Source organism: Neltuma alba, unplaced genomic scaffold (genome assembly GCF_004799145.2).
Source record: "Neltuma alba isolate B1F8T4 unplaced genomic scaffold, ASM479914v2 tig00005771_pilon, whole genome shotgun sequence".
Classification (NCBI taxonomy): domain Eukaryota; kingdom Viridiplantae; phylum Streptophyta; class Magnoliopsida; order Fabales; family Fabaceae; genus Neltuma; species Neltuma alba.
Genome location: NW_021634225.1, coordinates 1 through 16,783, shown reverse-complemented (window position 1 = coordinate 16,783; position 16,783 = coordinate 1). Strand labels below are relative to the sequence as shown.

Below are 16,783 nucleotides of genomic sequence, written 5' to 3'. Positions count from 1 at the left end.
ATATATGTATAATTATATTATAAAAAAAGATATGAGAGATAATAATTTTAAAGACAGTACTCCTCTTGTCCTTAATATAGGATCTAATTATTGAGGTCCTGAATATAACATCTATTTATCATATTTATCAATTTTTTCTAAATTACCCTTATAGATACTCTATCAACCATAATCAAATAGAAGAGGGAGGGGGATATTAAAAAAATTATTATGATACTTTAGAAAAAACTTATCATATTTTTTATAATTAAATACCTTACGTAACTTTTTTAATATAATTAAATTAGTTAAATAAGTCTTATATTAAAAATTAGAGAAATATTTTTTTTCCCTTAGTTGAATAAGTTATTTCTCGTGGTGTTTTATTCTCCATATACATGCTTTTTTTTCCCCTATCCAAACCAGGCGTGTGTTAATCATTTCACTGTTTTAATGTGCACTTAAGAGAAACATGCAAGCTACGAAGCGTGTACGTGTAGCTTTCATGGAGAAGTTTGCACCCAACCACCAACCTCTACAAAAAGTCAAAAAGACATTAACCTGGGCACTCTTTTCGCATGATAATTTTTTTACGTGTTAGATTTATTAAAATAATTTTAAAACAAAATCGAGCCAAATATATATATTTTACATCTATATTCACATCCTATGCTATTAAAATTCAACATCGCGCACATAATAGTAATCACTATGATAAATCCAGTTTGCGTTACTTTCAATATCTTGCCCGAAGTTTATATATATTCATATTTGTTGATTAAACTAATTAACTAAATTTAAAGAGCCTTAACCTCAGGTAAAAAAAAAAAAAGAGCCTTAACCAATTTCACAATTTTGACCCCAAAACCCAATATCTCAATAGCAAACAAATCGGCGTCATTTTCTCCTTTTTATTTTTGCATTCTTTTTATCTTCTTCTTTTCTTTTTTTTTTGGGAGGCATTGATTCTTCTTTTTATCGGAAAAGGCGATATTATTTCTTATTTTATGGAGCTGGCGCGTTTGGATGGTTATGGAGTCGGCATCACAGTGACAGGGGAGTATCACTGGATGAATTGAAATCTTGGCCTACGCAAGAAAAATAAAAGAAAATAAAAAAAAATCGAATCTTTTTACAGCGAAGCCACATATAATAATGACAGCCCCCAATTTGTAGCCCTCGAACTCCAAGGATGCCAACTGCTAACCTATATTTCCGAAATCCGAATGTATCAAGAGAGAAGAAAGTGAGAACTTGGGTTCAATGAATCGGAAGCCTGGCCCTCTAAACCTGACGTGGCAGACAGGTGTTCTGTCCAGACAGTTATTATATTGAGTCATGTCGTTGTTTTTTTGGGAGACTGAGGCATGCCGTGGGAAAAAAAAAAAGGAAGGATATAATTAAAAATATCGGCAAAAAAAGGTTCTTTCTCGCCAACGGCCAAACAGGTTTTTAATCCTTCTTCCGCGGCATTACACCCAGTGACACTGTTGGAATCGGTGTGGAAGCAAACCAAAGCATTTAAAAATAATTACTTGTACCAAAGACTCCTTTTGTCGACACATTCAAATATCAAAATGGTTCCTTTTCCCAACGCCACACCATACGTGACCCAACTTGCTTGGCTTTTGGTTTAAGCATAAAAGAATAACTGATCCCCAAGAACAGAAGAACCAGCACGAGAGGGGAATTAGACAGGTGAGGATTTTGGTGGGCAATTAAGCATTATTTTGATCCTGATGCTTTGATGTTAATTGCTCCCTTCATGATATTCTCCTGTCCCCTGATTTCAAGGTCGAGAACTGTTTTAACAGTCTCATATTCAATAAATATCCTTGTGTTTCTTTTTCTAATATTTTATTAATATTTAGCAGACTCAGAGTTCCAGAAACTAGCAAAGGGGATTCAGAAAATTCATATCTTTGTTTATCCACATCTATGGTTACCAGGCTCCGAATGAAAAAAGTTCGATTCTTTGCGCAAGTTATTTCGCTGGCTTTCCTGGAAACAAGCTTCAAGCATCTGGGTGTTTCTTTCCCTATCTTTATCTTCTCTTCGTGAAGGTTGAACTGGCCAAAGTTTGGATCTTTTCTACTTGAAGGCGGTGATCTTGGAGTTCAGAGTACGATGGATTCGTGGTAATCTCAGAGAGATCTGAGTGGGAAAGGACTTGTTAGCAATGGAACCACCCGCGGGTTTACGGGCTTCATTGTTGAACTTTATTCGCTTTCTTCCTTACTTCATCGGACTTCTGCTTCTAGGCAGCATTAAAGGTGGGGGTCAATCTTTTCTCGTTTCTTCTTCGAGTTTCAAATTTTTGAGAAAGATCATAAATTCGTGACAGTTCTGTGATAGCCCGTTTATGCATAGAATTTGTTCATAGTTGACCTTTTTTAAACATAATTGTTCAATATTCATTTGGCTGCGATTTTATCTTTCTTTCTTCTGTCCACGCACACCAACGGTGGGTTGAATTTTGCGTTATACTCAAGTGCCTTATTTTTTCACACACTGTTGCTGACTAACAATTCATTTTAATTACTTTAATGGCAAAGTAAGAAGGGTCGATCACATCATCTAGAGGGGAAAAAAATACTTACATTTGGTCAGCGTCATTTACGATGGTTAATCTTAGAAACCGACAAAAAGCCTTCTATTCGAATGATTTAGTATAAAAGGCTTACGGGTATCTTCACCTTTCAAAGTATGATTTTACCATTTCCACCATGGGATATGTTATAGAAACTCAATTTATTATGCATGCTATATCATTAATGCTAAAACTACACTACTTTTATGTCAGGTATCATTTTTTGCCCATTGATATGCTTAATAATCACCATTGGGAACTCTACTATCATCATTGGTCTTTGGGCAGCGCACAGTCTCTGGACATATTACTGCGTAGTGAGGTGGTTGCCACTCCCTCGAGTTTTTGCTCATTGATCTAATGTTTTCTTTGCAATCGTAATTATTTTGTTATATTGATTCCCTTAACGGACAGAGCTAAGCAATTAGGGCCAATTGTGAAGTTTGTTATCTGCACATGTGTTCTTCCTGTGCTGTTGATTTTGTGGCCTGTGGTTGGCATAGTTGGGAGTATAATTGGTGGAGCAGCGTATGGGTTTTTCCAACCAATATTGGCAACTTTTGAAGCGGTTGGGGAAGGAAGGAGTGACACGTTTTACCACTGCATTGTTGTATGTCTCTGAATTCTAGTTCTTGAGATGTTTGTTGAAATATCAGTTCTTCTGTTGTAATGCGCTACATGGCATTCTTTACTGCAATTTGCAGGATGGTACATGGAGCGCAGTGAAAGGGAGCTTTACCGTTGTGAGAGATGTAAGAGATGTGTGTTTCTATTCATATTTCTCGATTATGGATGACTTGAGACAGAAGGGGCCTCCGGATGTGAAATATCTCGAGATCAGGTTTTATTTAGTGCCTCACCAAGTTTTATTCGTGTTTCTTTAGTCCACGCTAGATTTAACCAGAGAATAGCCAACTCTACGTCATGGAAAGTAAAATTTGTAAACTTTACTGGGAAGTTTACCGAAGCTAAACAAAAATTTTGACGGTGAAATGGATTTCTAGATAACATGACTCATAGTACTGCATAACACATGATGTTTTGTTGTGGCAGAAGTCTTAAGTTACATGGTAGTCCTCTTTCAAAATTCTAATGAGATTTCTTTTTCCTGTTTTATTGCAGACTGTTATATCTTCCTGGCGCTATTATAGCAGGAGTGCTTGGTATCCTAGTTGACGGGCCTGTGATATCATTTGTGGCACTCTTCAAAAGTCCTTACATGCTTTTTAAAGGATGGAAACGTTTGTTTCATGACCTCATAGGTCGTGAAGGACCTTTCTTGGAGACAATATGTGTACCTTTCGCCGGTCTTGCTATTCTTCTGTGGCCTTTGGCTGTTATTGGGTCAGTTCTGGCGTCCATGTTAGCGAGCGTCTTCCTCGGTGCTTATGCAGGGATAGTTGCTTATCAGGTAAATCCTTATCTATATGATTAGCTGTGTCTTCTCTATATGATTGAAGAGGCCTTTTTAATAGGCTTCTCAGTCTCCCACTGTTTCTGTTGCTATTGTTAGTGTAAATATAAATTACAGACTATTTCTCCTGTAATGTTTGCTAAGCCAAAATGCTTGAACATATGATATGTGTGTTACTGCTGAGCACCTCAACCATGAAGCCTACACCTTATGTAGATGCTAAAGTTACTTCAGGAGCACTTTTTAAAACGTTTATTTGTTCCTTGAAGTACAGGAGTCTTCTATCTTATTTGGGCTCCGCTACATTATTGCGGCTATGTCAATTTATGATGAATACAGCAATGATATTCTTGACATGCCAGAAGGATCCTGCTTCCCCAGGTTTCCTTCTGCTCCCTAAAATTTACTATTGTGATATGTTGTTAATTCTTTATGTGTATTTTACGAGCTTGATATTTAATAGGCCTCAGTATCGGAGAAAGAGTGAGTCAACAAAATCAACTTCTCGTGCATCTTCCTTCTCGAAACCCGGCTCCTTCAAAAAGACATATTCTCGCTCATCTTCACTGAAAAATACTATTGGGGAACTAAAACCACTTGAGGTATTCTTTGTAGCATAATGTGTCCAGGGATTCTTGACAGATAATTCATTTCCTATGTTATTGCAAACTCAGATCTGTACTAAATGGAGATTGTTCATGACTTGTGTAGCTATTAGACGGGTTATTTAGAGAATGTCATAATGCTGGAGAAAGAATGGTTTCAGAAGGATTAATCACGCGTCAGGACATTGAAGAAGCCAAGTCTGGTAAAGGAAGTAAAATTATCAGTGTTGGTTTTCCAGCATATTGCCTTCTTCAGGCACTAATACGCTCTGCAAAAGCAAATTCCACTGGTATTTTATTAAGTAAGTGACAAGTGAAAGACTTGGAGCGGTGGTAATTCTTTTTTTTTTTTTTCTCTCTCTCTTTTCTGTTTTCCTTCTCTGGTTATCTGATTTCTCTCTTTCCCATGTCCATCTTTCTTCTGTTGATGCAGCTGATGATATAGAGCTGACTTCCACAAACAGACCATCTGAGACTTTCTTTGATTGGTTCCTTAATCCTCTTTTGATCATTAAAGACCAAATCAAAGCAGAGAATCTCTCTCCCTCGGAAGAGGATTACCTCAGCAAATTAGTTCTTTGGAGTGGTGATCTTGAGAGAATAAAAAGTTCTAGCGTCGGCCCAGCTCCTGAACCGGAGCGCAAGCGTGCTGAGCTCGATGGATTGGCTAGAAGGTGATAAAAAGATAAAAAGACCAAAACAAATGAAAAAGGCTTAGCTTTCGAACACTTTCTTTGGGGCTTTCTGGTCTGATATTTCTGTTGAATTATATGTCAGGCTGCAAGGGATCATGAAATCGATGTCGAGGTTCCCAACATTCCGGCGGCGGTTTGATTATCTTGTGAACAAATTGTCCGATGATCTTGCAGAGAAGCATGGAGCTCATCCAATGGCCAGATCAAAGAGTGCATTTGGTCGGATGATTAGTCTCAATTCTTTTAAGGGCAGAAAAACTAACGGGTCTGATCAAGAGTCAGTACGTGTTGAAAGAGACGTGGAAATTTCTTGACGCCAATTTCTTGCTTGACAATTTCATCTTAACCTTAAAAGCATCAAATACGGTGTTATACATGTAGTGTAATAGTCTTTATTCTTAATCTATTTTTGCCTTCCAAGCGTCATCACTATTACCATCTCTAATCACTGACACTGTTCGATATACGCCCAAACTTTTCCAGAAACATGGCTTTGGCAGTTTAAACTCAATATCAATATGAATGAATGCTTACATTGAAGAAAAAATGCAATCACATTTCATTCCATCCAGAGAGCAACCAAACAAGTAACGCCTCTAAAGTAGCAGATTTTTAGAATTGATTAGTCTTTCCCCCCCCCCCTTTTGCCACCTTCTAGCATTGTTTAGTGGAGAAAACACATATCCTTATTATTAAAGATAATGATTAAGGGCTTGACAATGTAATTACTAGGGTAATATTTGTCCAGGTACTTTTCTGAATGAATGAGAACAAGAGTAAGCCATCGTAAGCCCATAACCCGGAATTACAGGGCACACCTCTGTTGTGTTTGGCTTGATTAAATCTGTAATTCTTTCCAAGTTCATTAATTAATCAGACCCAGTCAAAAATAACTACCTAGCACTTCCCAGCTTCACCGTCAGTCTGTAACCGCCCACTACTCCATTTCTCTTCCCAACTTCCTATTTCTAAGCCTACTTCACCACCCTCCATCTCTATATATACATGAATCGAATCGAATCAAAACTTGCGTATTTATCAGCATATCCCTCTCGAATTCACATCTCCGTGGCCTTATTCTCAATCTTGTTCATTCCTCCTTGCAATGGCCTCTTCCACCTTCCTTTTTGTGCTCCTCTTCACCACAGTGCTGTGCTGTGCGTCTGGTTTTGAGTTCCAGGTAGGAGGATCAGCAGGATGGGTAGTCCCACCTGCCAATCAGACCAACATGTACCATGAATGGGCTTCACACAATAGGTTCCAAGTTGGTGATTCCATACGTAAGTGTTCATGCTCATCTTCTTCTCATCATTATTGAACATAGATTAATGGTGTTTAGTTTGTGTCATTGGTGTGGTGTAGGGTTTAAGTACAAGAAAGACTCGGTGATGGAGGTGGAGGAAGAAGGCTACAAGAACTGCAATTCCAGTCACCCAAACATGTTCTCCAACAACGGAAACACAATGTTCAGGTTCGACCATGCGGGCTCTTTCTACTTCATCAGTGGCGCGGCTGGGCATTGCCAGAAAGGACAGAAGATGATCGTGAGGGTGCTCACCCAGGAGGACTCACTTCCTGATCATCACCATCATAACTCTTCTTCTGCTTTTCGTCATCCAGCTTCGCCGCTCGTCCCCAAGATCGTCTTCTTTGTTTCCGCCTTTGTGGCTTCTTACGTTATTTGAATTCTCTCAGGTCGTGTCTTAGGCTAGAGTGCTTGAGTTTTGTTATTTTCGTTGGTTTTATAGGTCTTAGAAGAGTAAGACTTGGTAATTGGTATTGGATTCTATTTATGCATTTTATTATGGTTTACTAGTACCGCCACACCTTTGTTGGCCTTTGCTTCTTTTATGAAATTTTATCTTTGGTAAAGAAGCATCGCGGTTTCATAATTACTCATGAACTAGATGACTTAGCTAAAGGAGTTTTACGAAAGGTTTTGGAGAGGACTGGTGACGTGTTCCGGGATTGGCCAAGAAAATTGACGAGATTTATTGATTTTACTAATTAATTATTCCGAATATTTTCTCTAGCGGACGACGGAACTGGCGGGATGGATCCGAAGTTCTGTGGTATTGACAATCCACAGATGCAGGAAAATTTTAAAAAGGCTTTTTCCGCCCCAGCACTTACATGACCCGAATGGCCCAAATCTGAACTCAAAATAATTTCGGCCCAATAAAAGTTGTCTCATCCAGCAGCCCAAATAAGTATGTCATCCAAAACCGAAAGCCATTTGCTGCCCATACATCGAGAGTCATTACGAGTTACGACAATACGTTCGGTGAGGGTTGGGGGATGACTTTTCATGATATTTTTTTTTATGATGTTTATATTATTAATATCTAATTTCTCTATAATTTACTTATATTGAAGAAAATTAATTCTTTAGCTATTATGCATTTTTAATCATTTTTAGAAAAACTCCTTGTAAAAATATTGAACTAACGTATTTTGATTTGAAAAAATTGGAATAATTTAGAGGGTGTTTGGTAATCTTCAGAAGTACTTCTCAAAAGCACTTTTCTGTAAAATGAGATAAACTACTCTATATATTTACTTCATAACCGTAAAAATACTTTTAAAATTATAGTTTGATTTCCATTTAAACACCGTCTTACTCACAGTTTCATACGGCTATGGCGCTAACCACTTAAATTAAACGAACTGACGAATGCAGCGGGCAGTATGGGGGCACGTCGACCACCGGGCGTTCAAGCATTTTCCCACGTAAAGTAACAAATAGCCTTTAATTTGTTCTCTCATTGCCCAAAATACCCCTATTTATTTCCTTAATTCTTATCGTAGTTCGTTCCTCTTCATCCTTAAGACCTTAACCATTTTGATTTTGATCGCCTTCCGTGCCCCCCACTAGCAGCGTCTCTTCTCTTCGTATTCTCTCTTGCAGACAACAATGGCGACGAGTTTGTTCAGAAGGTCAGTACTGTCTAGGGTTTCATCGTCGCCGGCGTCCAAGTTGCTGAGCGCTCGAGCGCACGCCTCCGAGGCTCAAGCCCAGCAGGTGGAGCCCACCGCTCGCGACTCCGCCTCCTTCAAGACCTTCCAAATCTACCGATGGAACCCCGACAATCCTTCCAAGCCTCAGCTTCAGGAGTACCAGATCAATCTCCGCGAGTGTGGGCCCATGGTCCTTGACGCTTTGATCAAAATCAAGAACGAGATCGATCCCACCGTCACTTTCCGCAGGTCATGCCGGGAGGGAATCTGCGGCTCCTGCGCCATGAACATTGATGGCTGCAATGGCTTAGCTTGCTTGACCAAGATCCCTACGAGCTCTGCAACCACGATCACTCCTTTGCCTCATATGTTCGTCATCAAGGATCTCGTCGTGGATATGACCAATTTCTACAATCAGTACAAGAGTATTGAACCCTGGTTGAAGAGGAAGAACCCACCCCCCGTTCCTGGTAAGGAGGTACCTCAGAGCAAGAAGGATAGGGCTAAGCTTGACGGGATGTACGAGTGCATATTGTGTGCGTGCTGTAGCACATCCTGCCCTAGCTACTGGTGGAATCCCGAGTCGTATCTGGGCCCCGCAGCTCTGCTCCACGCTAACAGGTAATGCCTGTTTAAGTATCTTCATCCTTTATCAACGCTCTGTGCAATTGACTGTTTCAGTAACTGCTTTTTTGTATTTGATTTGTTCAATATGAAATTGAGTTTGACCTGTGATTCTTTAACTCGTGTGTAAATTATGTATATAAACTGGCTCGGGAATTTATTAATTTTACTTATGTCATATGGGAATTATGTGAATTGCTTGTGGTTTCGCAAATAAGCTTTCTAAGCTGTCAATTGTGATGCATGTTCTTTTTTTTGGCAAACTCTTTAAATTTCTGTTCGTCTGGACTTCAGATAGAGTACAATTTCTGTTCTTGTTCCTACGCCCCTTCTAATTGATTCCCTGCACATTTGGGATAAAAGCTATGTGAATTTTTTGGACCTTGGTCTTGTACATTTTTTTATATCCAGCGACATTTCTGTTTTCTTCCCGGTAAAAATGGTATTTTTAATTCTTCTTGTCGAATTTATTGCAGGTGGATCAGCGACAGTCGTGATGAGTACACTAAAGAGCGATTAGAGGCCATTAACGATGAATTCAAGCTCTATCGCTGCCACACCATAATGAACTGCACTCGTGCCTGTCCAAAGGGCTTGAGCCCTGGAAAGCAAATCCAACATATCAAAAACCTTGAGATGGGATTGGCCAGGACTTGAGATTCTATTTCTAATGTTAGAAGCGTGATGATGTGTGCAATTGATAATTGATTTCCATTCAACGTGGGGGATGATAATTTAGATTGTTAATAAAGCCTGCTCAAGTATTTACGAGTCTGTTTTCTGTGAATTTGGAGTTTTGAGCATGTTACCCTTGTCTTCGAAACTAAGTGCTGATAGAGAATCCTATCTCATGAACTGGCAGCAGTCGTTCTGCTTAGAAGCTTAATATTCCGCCCGTGAGGTTATAAAGCTGTGCTTGTATCTCAAATTGTCTTTGTCTCGTGACGGTTAAATTTATTTGACCGACTGTTTATAAAGGTACGGGTGTCAGTATTGGAGCACCTGGATGTAAAAACAATTCAAGAGTGCTGATTTTGCAGCCAACGCATTACATGGAGCGATCATATCTTTGTTCTAAGGGTAGAGGATTGACCTTTTTATTGCTTGAAACTGACACATGGATATAAAACTTACGCATCTTCTTGTTCTGTTCCCAATCTCGTGATGTTTTGATGACAGAAGAAGCGCAATCAAGATCGTGCTGCGGCAAGCTTAGTACCAAGTGGGGGAAGACTCATACGTGAGTTGTTACCATTTTATAGTTGTCTTTCAATTATTGTGTTTTCCCCCCTAGTAGAACTTTTGTGGAATCTCGGCCGAGCTAGAAGAGCTATTTTGTGTCTTCATTAGAGAAGCCTCGGTGGGTATGGACTATGGGGAATCACTTCATAGAATTTTCATGAGGGACCTTCAACGTAATTAAGCAAATAAAGTAACTAAAATCAGAAAGTGTGTATGGACACAGTTATGAAATGATCATTACATCTATTCACGGCTTGCGTAAAATTATCGGAATGTGAAATCGATGTAATGATTTACAAAGAGGAGATGCTTCAATACATAACGGAAGCCGTGAGGGGTAAGGCTGTCACGATGATACTTGTCCACAATCTTGCAAGCCACAACCGGGAAAAGCCGACATAACCTTGAGCTATTCTAATTCCAATCACCAGGTAATCAACGATGAGGCCAATGAAGATGTTGGAAATAGCATTGCTCCTGGCTTTCGTGATCCTATGTGAACAAGGGACCAGTGTTGTAGGAAGAACTCGATTTCCAAATGTCAGGATTCCTCTGGACATGGAACCACCCCAATTTGTGACCATAACAGGTAACGAAGTGGGGGGAGGGGAGAAAATGCAAGGCTTTTAGATCACGTCCTTCAGCGCTGACTAATAATGTTTGTGCAGGATGTAACAATGACTGCGACATGGCTTGTTGCAACTGCGACATCACATACCATCCGCCCCTTTGCGTCCAATGCTGTCGAGATGATCCTTGAAACACACCCCTCATGATTCTGAGTCTCATCGTCCCCACAATTTTCGTTTACATGAAACTCTGCTGGTTGTCATTTTCATGAACTATTACAAATCATAGTCGTGGATAATTAAAGTCATTTTTTGTAGTGAAAAAAATTCCATTACTAAATAATGCTGTACCGATGTTATAGAAACACCACTCGCAACAAAAATGTGAGTAAATGTATTTCTTGCATACGAGTTTTTCAATTATTCATCTGCTCAAAGCTATGTCATTGGCAAAAATATAACGCTCTATCATGCACTACGTACCTAAATTCGTGTTTGTGATTCCTTTTTTGTTTCTTTTATTTCTGTGAACATCGTGATTGTTTGTCTACTCACTAAACATTGACATCTGTATTGAAACGTGTCAATGGCGTATTTCATCACCTTCTTCCAACCCACAAACCAAACATTGACTGCCATGAAGTCTAGGCAACATCTCACGCAATGAAGTTGACGTCTTATTCTATCACCCAGAAAATTCCTAATTATCAGGTATTAACTCATCAACAATACAAAATTGCTCGCGACCTTGAGTAGGCTCTGGATATCACATCGACAACCTGTTCCATGAACTAGCCTGATAGCTAGTTCTTCGTATGATAACTTGGATTGAGAGACGATGTGCAGAAATTATATTCTCCTCGACAAACCAAGAAAAACAGCGGCTGAAGAAATCTGCACCTTGAGATCAGCAATATCCACATCGTGCCCACCTTCAACCAGGCCCCACTTGTCTATCTGGAAGGGGAGGGGGGAACAATAAAGACTGTTACTTGATTTCTCAAAAGATCAAGAATGCGCACAAAGCTCGGCGCTTCGATTTTCAAGCACAAGTTTCAGGGAGAAAAACCAAACAGGTGATTATGTAAAGAGGGGGAAGGTTAATCAAGTAGGAACCTGCAAATCTTCTTCTAGTCTAATAAGCTCGATTGCTTCCTCAATCTGCAGTCTACCACGAATTAAAGCAATAGCAATAATTAAAGAGTGAGCTGCTGCGGCGATGGCATCAATTGAAGCCAATTCACAATCATCCGTTCCCTTTAGAAGGTTCTCTACGGCCTTGCAGAGACCATCATCCTGCTTTCCACCAAAAAAGCTGGAGTAGACAGTAGGTTTGAAGCCAAATTCCAACTCCACCCAATGGAGCAGGGGATCAATTTTCTCCACTTGGCGATCTACAAATTTCAAAGATTTAAGTCAGAATTGGTGGGAGCGTGTAAGTGTTCAGTTCCATGCTAATTATAACTGTAATGCTTCTTAAACCAAAAGCCTTTGATCTATGAGAAAATTAAAAGAAATAGTGTTTAATAATCGCTTCAAATGCAGCAAGGATCTTGATAGGAAACCCAAAAGTTACCTCGCGAAGTTAGAGAGACCAAGGTCCCTATGAATACTACATTAGAATCTCATAATTGCTGAACGCAAGTCCCATATTTTATCATTGATTCCCAACATTCCACCACACTGCATAACCTCAGTGCCCAAGTAGGCTGGCTTTGCATTAGCTTTCTACCCGGGGCCAACACTAGAGTCACTACCTGAGCTGCAATATTGCAACTAGGGCAAAGTGCAAGGCTTTGATGCCAATTTATAGGAACCTACGAGAAAACCACATCCAACACTTGCTGCCAAGTTAGAGAGCCTAAGGTCCCTATAAACCCCACACTATAATCCATAATTCCAATGTGGGAATCGAGTCCCCCTCCCATGCCTATAATGTAAACTGGGTAAGCTCCTCATCCATGGGAAAGAGTTTGGTCAATGAGCTACACTATTCAGGTGTTTGTACATGTAGGCTGGAGCATGTGCATGAATCAAATCAACCACGTCATATCTTTACTGGATTAGACTCAAGCGTATTTGTACATAGAGGCATCATTCAACCGTCTAACCAAGAGTTCATTAGACTAACTAATATAACAAATCTATTACACCTCTACAGCAGTTTGCAAATAGTGAAAAAACTTGCAATAAAATTTAAATTTTATGTTGAAAAATTAATTCTCCAACCTAAACTTATATGCTAAACAGCCAAGCAATCAAACATAACATTATTCTTCTTTTGTTCTAATCTTATAATTTTCCGTTTTGCGATGATGATTCTCTTTATTCATTCAGAGCATAAACTCACATCAGGCAATCGTACACTTTGCTCTTTTTTTTTTTTTTTTTTTTGGCAACCAATCGTGTAATACTTTGCTATTTGAGGTCTGAAAGAAGAGAAATATCAACTAATAGCATACCACGGACATTGCTTGTAAGATCGTTATCACCAGGAGCACGACAAAAGACTAGATCTTGGTTGAATTTCTTCATCAAATTCTCAATGATTTTGGTCCGAGTGACAGGAACTCTTTCCAGGGCCGTACAAGCAAGCTTCATAAGAGGCATTGTGAAAGGCCTTATGCCATCTTTTTCCTGCGATTAATCAAAATTAATCTGAGTGCAAATTAAATAATACTCCTCACCAGCCATAACGAGTCAAACAAAATATCAAATATAAAAAACTTGAATAAAGTTTTAAGGGGAAACATTCATATGGACGGGGTGAGGGATGTACTATGAAACCAAAATCGCTAGGTCTAGAGACTGATCTAGCTGAAAGGGCTGAACTCCTGAATAAATAATTCTCCTATCTCAAACAACAAGATCCTCTAATGCCGATAATTTGCAACAATTAGAGATAAACCCTAGCGTAATTGTAGCTTCTATAAGAAATTATATTGCAAATATTTACTAAATAGTTATAACACGAGGAAGCGCGCTCACTTTTATGATTAACTTAGGCAACTGGAACTGGACACCAACATGAAATAATCAACTAGTACAAATTTCAGGCTCCCTTGTCAGGATCCAATTTTGTTTTCTAACAAAGAAACATAAAGCTTCGAGATCTATTCAGTAAAGACGAATTTTGAAGCATCAATTACAGGGTGCTGCAACAATTTGGAATTGTGTCTAACCTAGACTCACTTTCAGCTTGGCAATTACTGTGACTCTGTATAACATGCTCACAATCTGTTCCTAGGACTAGTTATCGGCAGTAGCTACTGTATAATATGCAGCATTACTTCCTGCAATAGCTTCAAAGTTTCATATGAGATCACTTTCTTTTGAAAAAGGAAAAATTACACCAGGAAGAGACAGTGAAAGGAGGTTGCACAGACCTGAACCTAGAAAGGAATTGACCAAGACATAACAAGCATACCTGATATTCCCATTCAGCAGCTATGGCCTTAGCAAGAGCGAGAGTAGGGAGTTTCAGAGGCTTCTTGGAAGGCGTCTTGAGAGTTCTATAGTCCAGCATCACCGTGCAACCATTCCCATCATCTGCCTCCCTCGTTGTTACCTGCTTGTAGAACCGCTTTCCCACAATCGACCCAGTCATGAACGACATGGGCATGGTCACTGAAGAAGACGACGCATCTTGCCTGCGATTACAATTTGGTCCCTTGACGTATATGCTATCCTCGTTCTTCTCATTGCTCCCGTCAGAGGAAAAGGCGAAGGACGATGAGGGACCCTCCGACTGAGGCTGTTCAACGGTGGCAGCGGAACTTAATTTGCGAATGGGGTAAGCTGAGAGCGCAGTGAGAAGATTCGGATTTTTTATTGCTTTTATGGATTTTCCTACGAGCGAATTGGCCATCTCTCTGGTTTCTCTGTTAAGATTTGCAGAAAAGATTCTTCCGGTTGGAGCTTTGGAGATTCGAAGGTGCGCACTGAATAGTAAAGTCAAGAAGCCTAGGCAAGGGAAGAAGAACAAGAAGAGAAACGAGTGTGATAGGCCATTCGAGGCCCATCATCAACTATAGCTAAGCTCACTGGGCTACTTTTCGTCGATCCATCATTCTCACTCTGAATAGGCCAGCTTCTCTCTGGTCTCTCTGGAAAAATGCCAGAGAAGTTTCTTCCATTTTGAGGATGAAGAAGGGGAGGAGAAATGACTGTGATGGGCCCTTTGAGGCCCATCATCAACCCTAATGAAGCCCACTGGGCTGTTGTTCTGAGTAATTATTTTTTCGGGGCTCGTCCACGTTAATGGAAATAAAAAAGTTATAAAAAGACAATTCAAGAACGGACCTTTTGTTGTTAATCAGACTAGTGCGGCATAAAGAAAAGGCACATTCTTGCGAATGACTCCATATTTACATTGTGCTTATGAGTAAAGGAAAAGCAAGTAATGCAGGACTTTTTTATTGGTCGGTTCTTTCCAAAAAGAAGTCAAAAGGGTACGGTTTGTTTAATTAGTTACTCCCTCTCATTCAAAATATAAACTAAACTTTGTTAAAGAGATTTAGTTTTTTTTATAAGATAAAATTTATTTTTGTCTAAATATTTAGTAGTTTTTTTTTTCAATTTCACCCACATATATTTTCTTTTCTTTTTAATTCATTTATTACATCTTTTACTTATTCTCTTCATTAATAAATATATATTCGGGGGGGGAAATTACATGCTTTACATATTTTAAACTAATTTTAACTACTTCCTTGATAAACATAAATAGATAAAGTTTATCTTACATAAAACGTGCTCATAAGTATTTTTAAACATTATCCCAGTCAGGCTCAATACTGTACATGGCTCCTTCACATGTGGACCTTTAGAATTCAGGGACAAATTCACATGGCCACAGGTAAGCGGAGGGGTTGACTGATTAGTACAGAGATGAATAATGTTGCAGCAAAAACTGAAAGGAGCACGAGGAAGAACAGAGAGATGATGATGATTGAGTAATGGGGGGATGAGGATGAATGGAACGGGACAAGTGACCACCACTGAAACGTGACGCATGGGATGACATGGGAAGAAGGGGCGACAAAACCAGAAAAAGATGACCCACCGTCCCTTCCCTAAACCGAAAGAACAGCTGATTAATCAGTGCATTCATCGTCTTCCGCTCCTCATGACCCCTCCTCTGTTGTCCTGTGTAGCGTACCATGGAGAGAATAGCTCTGATAATTTATAATTATGCCACTTCCTCTGTCTTATCTATTTATTTTTATTCCCCAAAAAAAATCAGTGGACTCAATCACATAGTAGAAAGGGAGCATGCAATTTTTGCCTCTTTTTTTTTTAATTTTTTTTTCAATCCACTCATCTATCTTGGCCCCACGTATTGTCTCTCAAAGAAAGAGAAAACTTCACGGAGCAGCTCTGAGTCGGAAACAAAAAGACGCCACAGGCTTCTGTGTTACGAAAACAAGGATCAGTTTTTCGGTAGTTTGGTCATACATACTACTCCCATTTCTATACGACGTGTTCTTTATAAGGTGTTTTTATTCCTTTTTACAATATATTTCATGGTCTTAAAAAGTACTGTATATATGTTTATGTTTAATAGACGTGAAAGAAAGTAAAATTTAATATAATGTTAAAGTAATTATAGTACAGCCATGGCCACGGGCCAACTTTATCTTCCCATTTTTTGTTTGTGCGACCAAGGCCATCCCCAATCGCTTAGACTGTGTTTAGGATCACGTGTTTGGGGGCCCCCAAACGTGCATCCCCGCTTGATAAGCTAAGAAGGAGCATTTCAAACGTGTTTGGGTCCACGTTTGATCAATCTTGACTTCTGATGCTGAAATGGATTTTTGGAAGAAGCTTTTTGAAACTTTTTTTTTTTTGTGTGCTGAGGACATTGGAAAATACTGTTAGAACATTTATTTGGGTGTTAAAAATTTTTACCTACCTGACCCTACATGAATTTTCTCACACCTCACCTAAAAAAAAAAAAGACACACAAACTCCTCATTTGAAATGGTCACATTATATATATAATTTATTTTTAACAATAAATTAAATTTCCTTACTGTTAAGAATTTTATTTTCCTACTTCTTTAAAAATAGTCACATTATATATCTAATACTCCCTCCGTTCCTTA

At 39.1% G+C, this 16,783-nt stretch overlaps 4 protein-coding genes across 4 annotated transcripts; 3 read left to right on the top strand and 1 right to left on the bottom strand.

Moving 5' to 3' along the window:
* The first annotated feature begins 1,586 nt into the window (after nt 1-1,586).
* LOC114748650 (uncharacterized membrane protein At3g27390) lies at nt 1,587-5,715 on the top strand. Its single transcript, XM_028937092.1, has 11 exons — nt 1,587-1,677; nt 1,854-2,252; nt 2,783-2,891; nt 2,984-3,179; nt 3,274-3,410; nt 3,692-3,980; nt 4,258-4,364; nt 4,447-4,585; nt 4,695-4,890; nt 5,022-5,262; nt 5,366-5,715. Exons 2-11 carry the CDS (start codon nt 2,159-2,161, stop codon nt 5,595-5,597), a joined length of 1,740 nt encoding a protein of 579 aa, XP_028792925.1. The 5' UTR covers nt 1,587-1,677; nt 1,854-2,158; the 3' UTR covers nt 5,598-5,715.
* A 673-nt stretch (nt 5,716-6,388) lies between these two features.
* LOC114748644 (mavicyanin-like) lies at nt 6,389-6,968 on the top strand. The gene is made up of 2 exons (XM_028937084.1): nt 6,389-6,563; nt 6,646-6,968. The coding sequence occupies exons 1-2, from the start codon at nt 6,389-6,391 to the stop codon at nt 6,966-6,968; spliced, it is 498 nt and encodes a 165-aa protein (XP_028792917.1).
* A 1,150-nt stretch (nt 6,969-8,118) lies between these two features.
* On the top strand, nt 8,119-9,909 carry LOC114748641 (succinate dehydrogenase [ubiquinone] iron-sulfur subunit 2, mitochondrial-like). Its single transcript, XM_028937080.1, has 2 exons — nt 8,119-8,862; nt 9,342-9,909. Exons 1-2 carry the CDS (start codon nt 8,198-8,200, stop codon nt 9,520-9,522), a joined length of 846 nt encoding a protein of 281 aa, XP_028792913.1. The 5' UTR covers nt 8,119-8,197; the 3' UTR covers nt 9,523-9,909.
* Nucleotides 9,910-11,051: 1,142 nt separating this feature from the next.
* Nucleotides 11,052-14,735, bottom strand: LOC114748642 (ATP synthase mitochondrial F1 complex assembly factor 2-like). The gene is made up of 4 exons (XM_028937082.1): nt 14,104-14,735; nt 13,139-13,313; nt 11,793-12,070; nt 11,052-11,633 (listed from the first exon to the last, which is right to left on the bottom strand). The coding sequence occupies exons 1-4, from the start codon at nt 14,542-14,544 to the stop codon at nt 11,526-11,528; spliced, it is 1,002 nt and encodes a 333-aa protein (XP_028792915.1). The 5' UTR covers nt 14,545-14,735; the 3' UTR covers nt 11,052-11,525.
* Nucleotides 14,736-16,783: the final 2,048 nt, after the last annotated feature.

What these genes read in the sequence shown, in the direction of transcription:
- LOC114748650 (XM_028937092.1), top strand. Translation starts at nt 2,159, where the DNA reads ATGGAACCACCCGCGGGTTTACGGGCTTCATTGTTGAACTTTATTCGC. An exon ending in GTGAAATATCTCGAGATCAG is followed by an intron (nt 3,411 to 3,691) that starts GTTTTATTTAGT and finishes GTTTTATTGCAG; the next exon opens with ACTGTTATATCTTCCTGGCG. An exon ending in CTCGATGGATTGGCTAGAAG is followed by an intron (nt 5,263 to 5,365) that starts GTGATAAAAAGA and finishes ATTATATGTCAG; the next exon opens with GCTGCAAGGGATCATGAAAT.
- LOC114748644 (XM_028937084.1), top strand. Translation starts at nt 6,389, where the DNA reads ATGGCCTCTTCCACCTTCCTTTTTGTGCTCCTCTTCACCACAGTGCTG. An exon ending in CCAAGTTGGTGATTCCATAC is followed by an intron (nt 6,564 to 6,645) that starts GTAAGTGTTCAT and finishes GGTGTGGTGTAG; the next exon opens with GGTTTAAGTACAAGAAAGAC.
- LOC114748641 (XM_028937080.1), top strand. Translation starts at nt 8,198, where the DNA reads ATGGCGACGAGTTTGTTCAGAAGGTCAGTACTGTCTAGGGTTTCATCG. An exon ending in GCTCTGCTCCACGCTAACAG is followed by an intron (nt 8,863 to 9,341) that starts GTAATGCCTGTT and finishes AATTTATTGCAG; the next exon opens with GTGGATCAGCGACAGTCGTG.
- LOC114748642 (XM_028937082.1), bottom strand. Translation starts at nt 14,544, where the DNA reads ATGGCCAATTCGCTCGTAGGAAAATCCATAAAAGCAATAAAAAATCCG. An exon ending in TCTTACAAGCAATGTCCGTG is followed by an intron (nt 12,071 to 13,138) that starts GTATGCTATTAG and finishes TGAAATTTGTAG; the next exon opens with ATCGCCAAGTGGAGAAAATT. An exon ending in GACTAGAAGAAGATTTGCAG is followed by an intron (nt 11,634 to 11,792) that starts GTTCCTACTTGA and finishes CTCCCCTTCCAG; the next exon opens with ATAGACAAGTGGGGCCTGGT.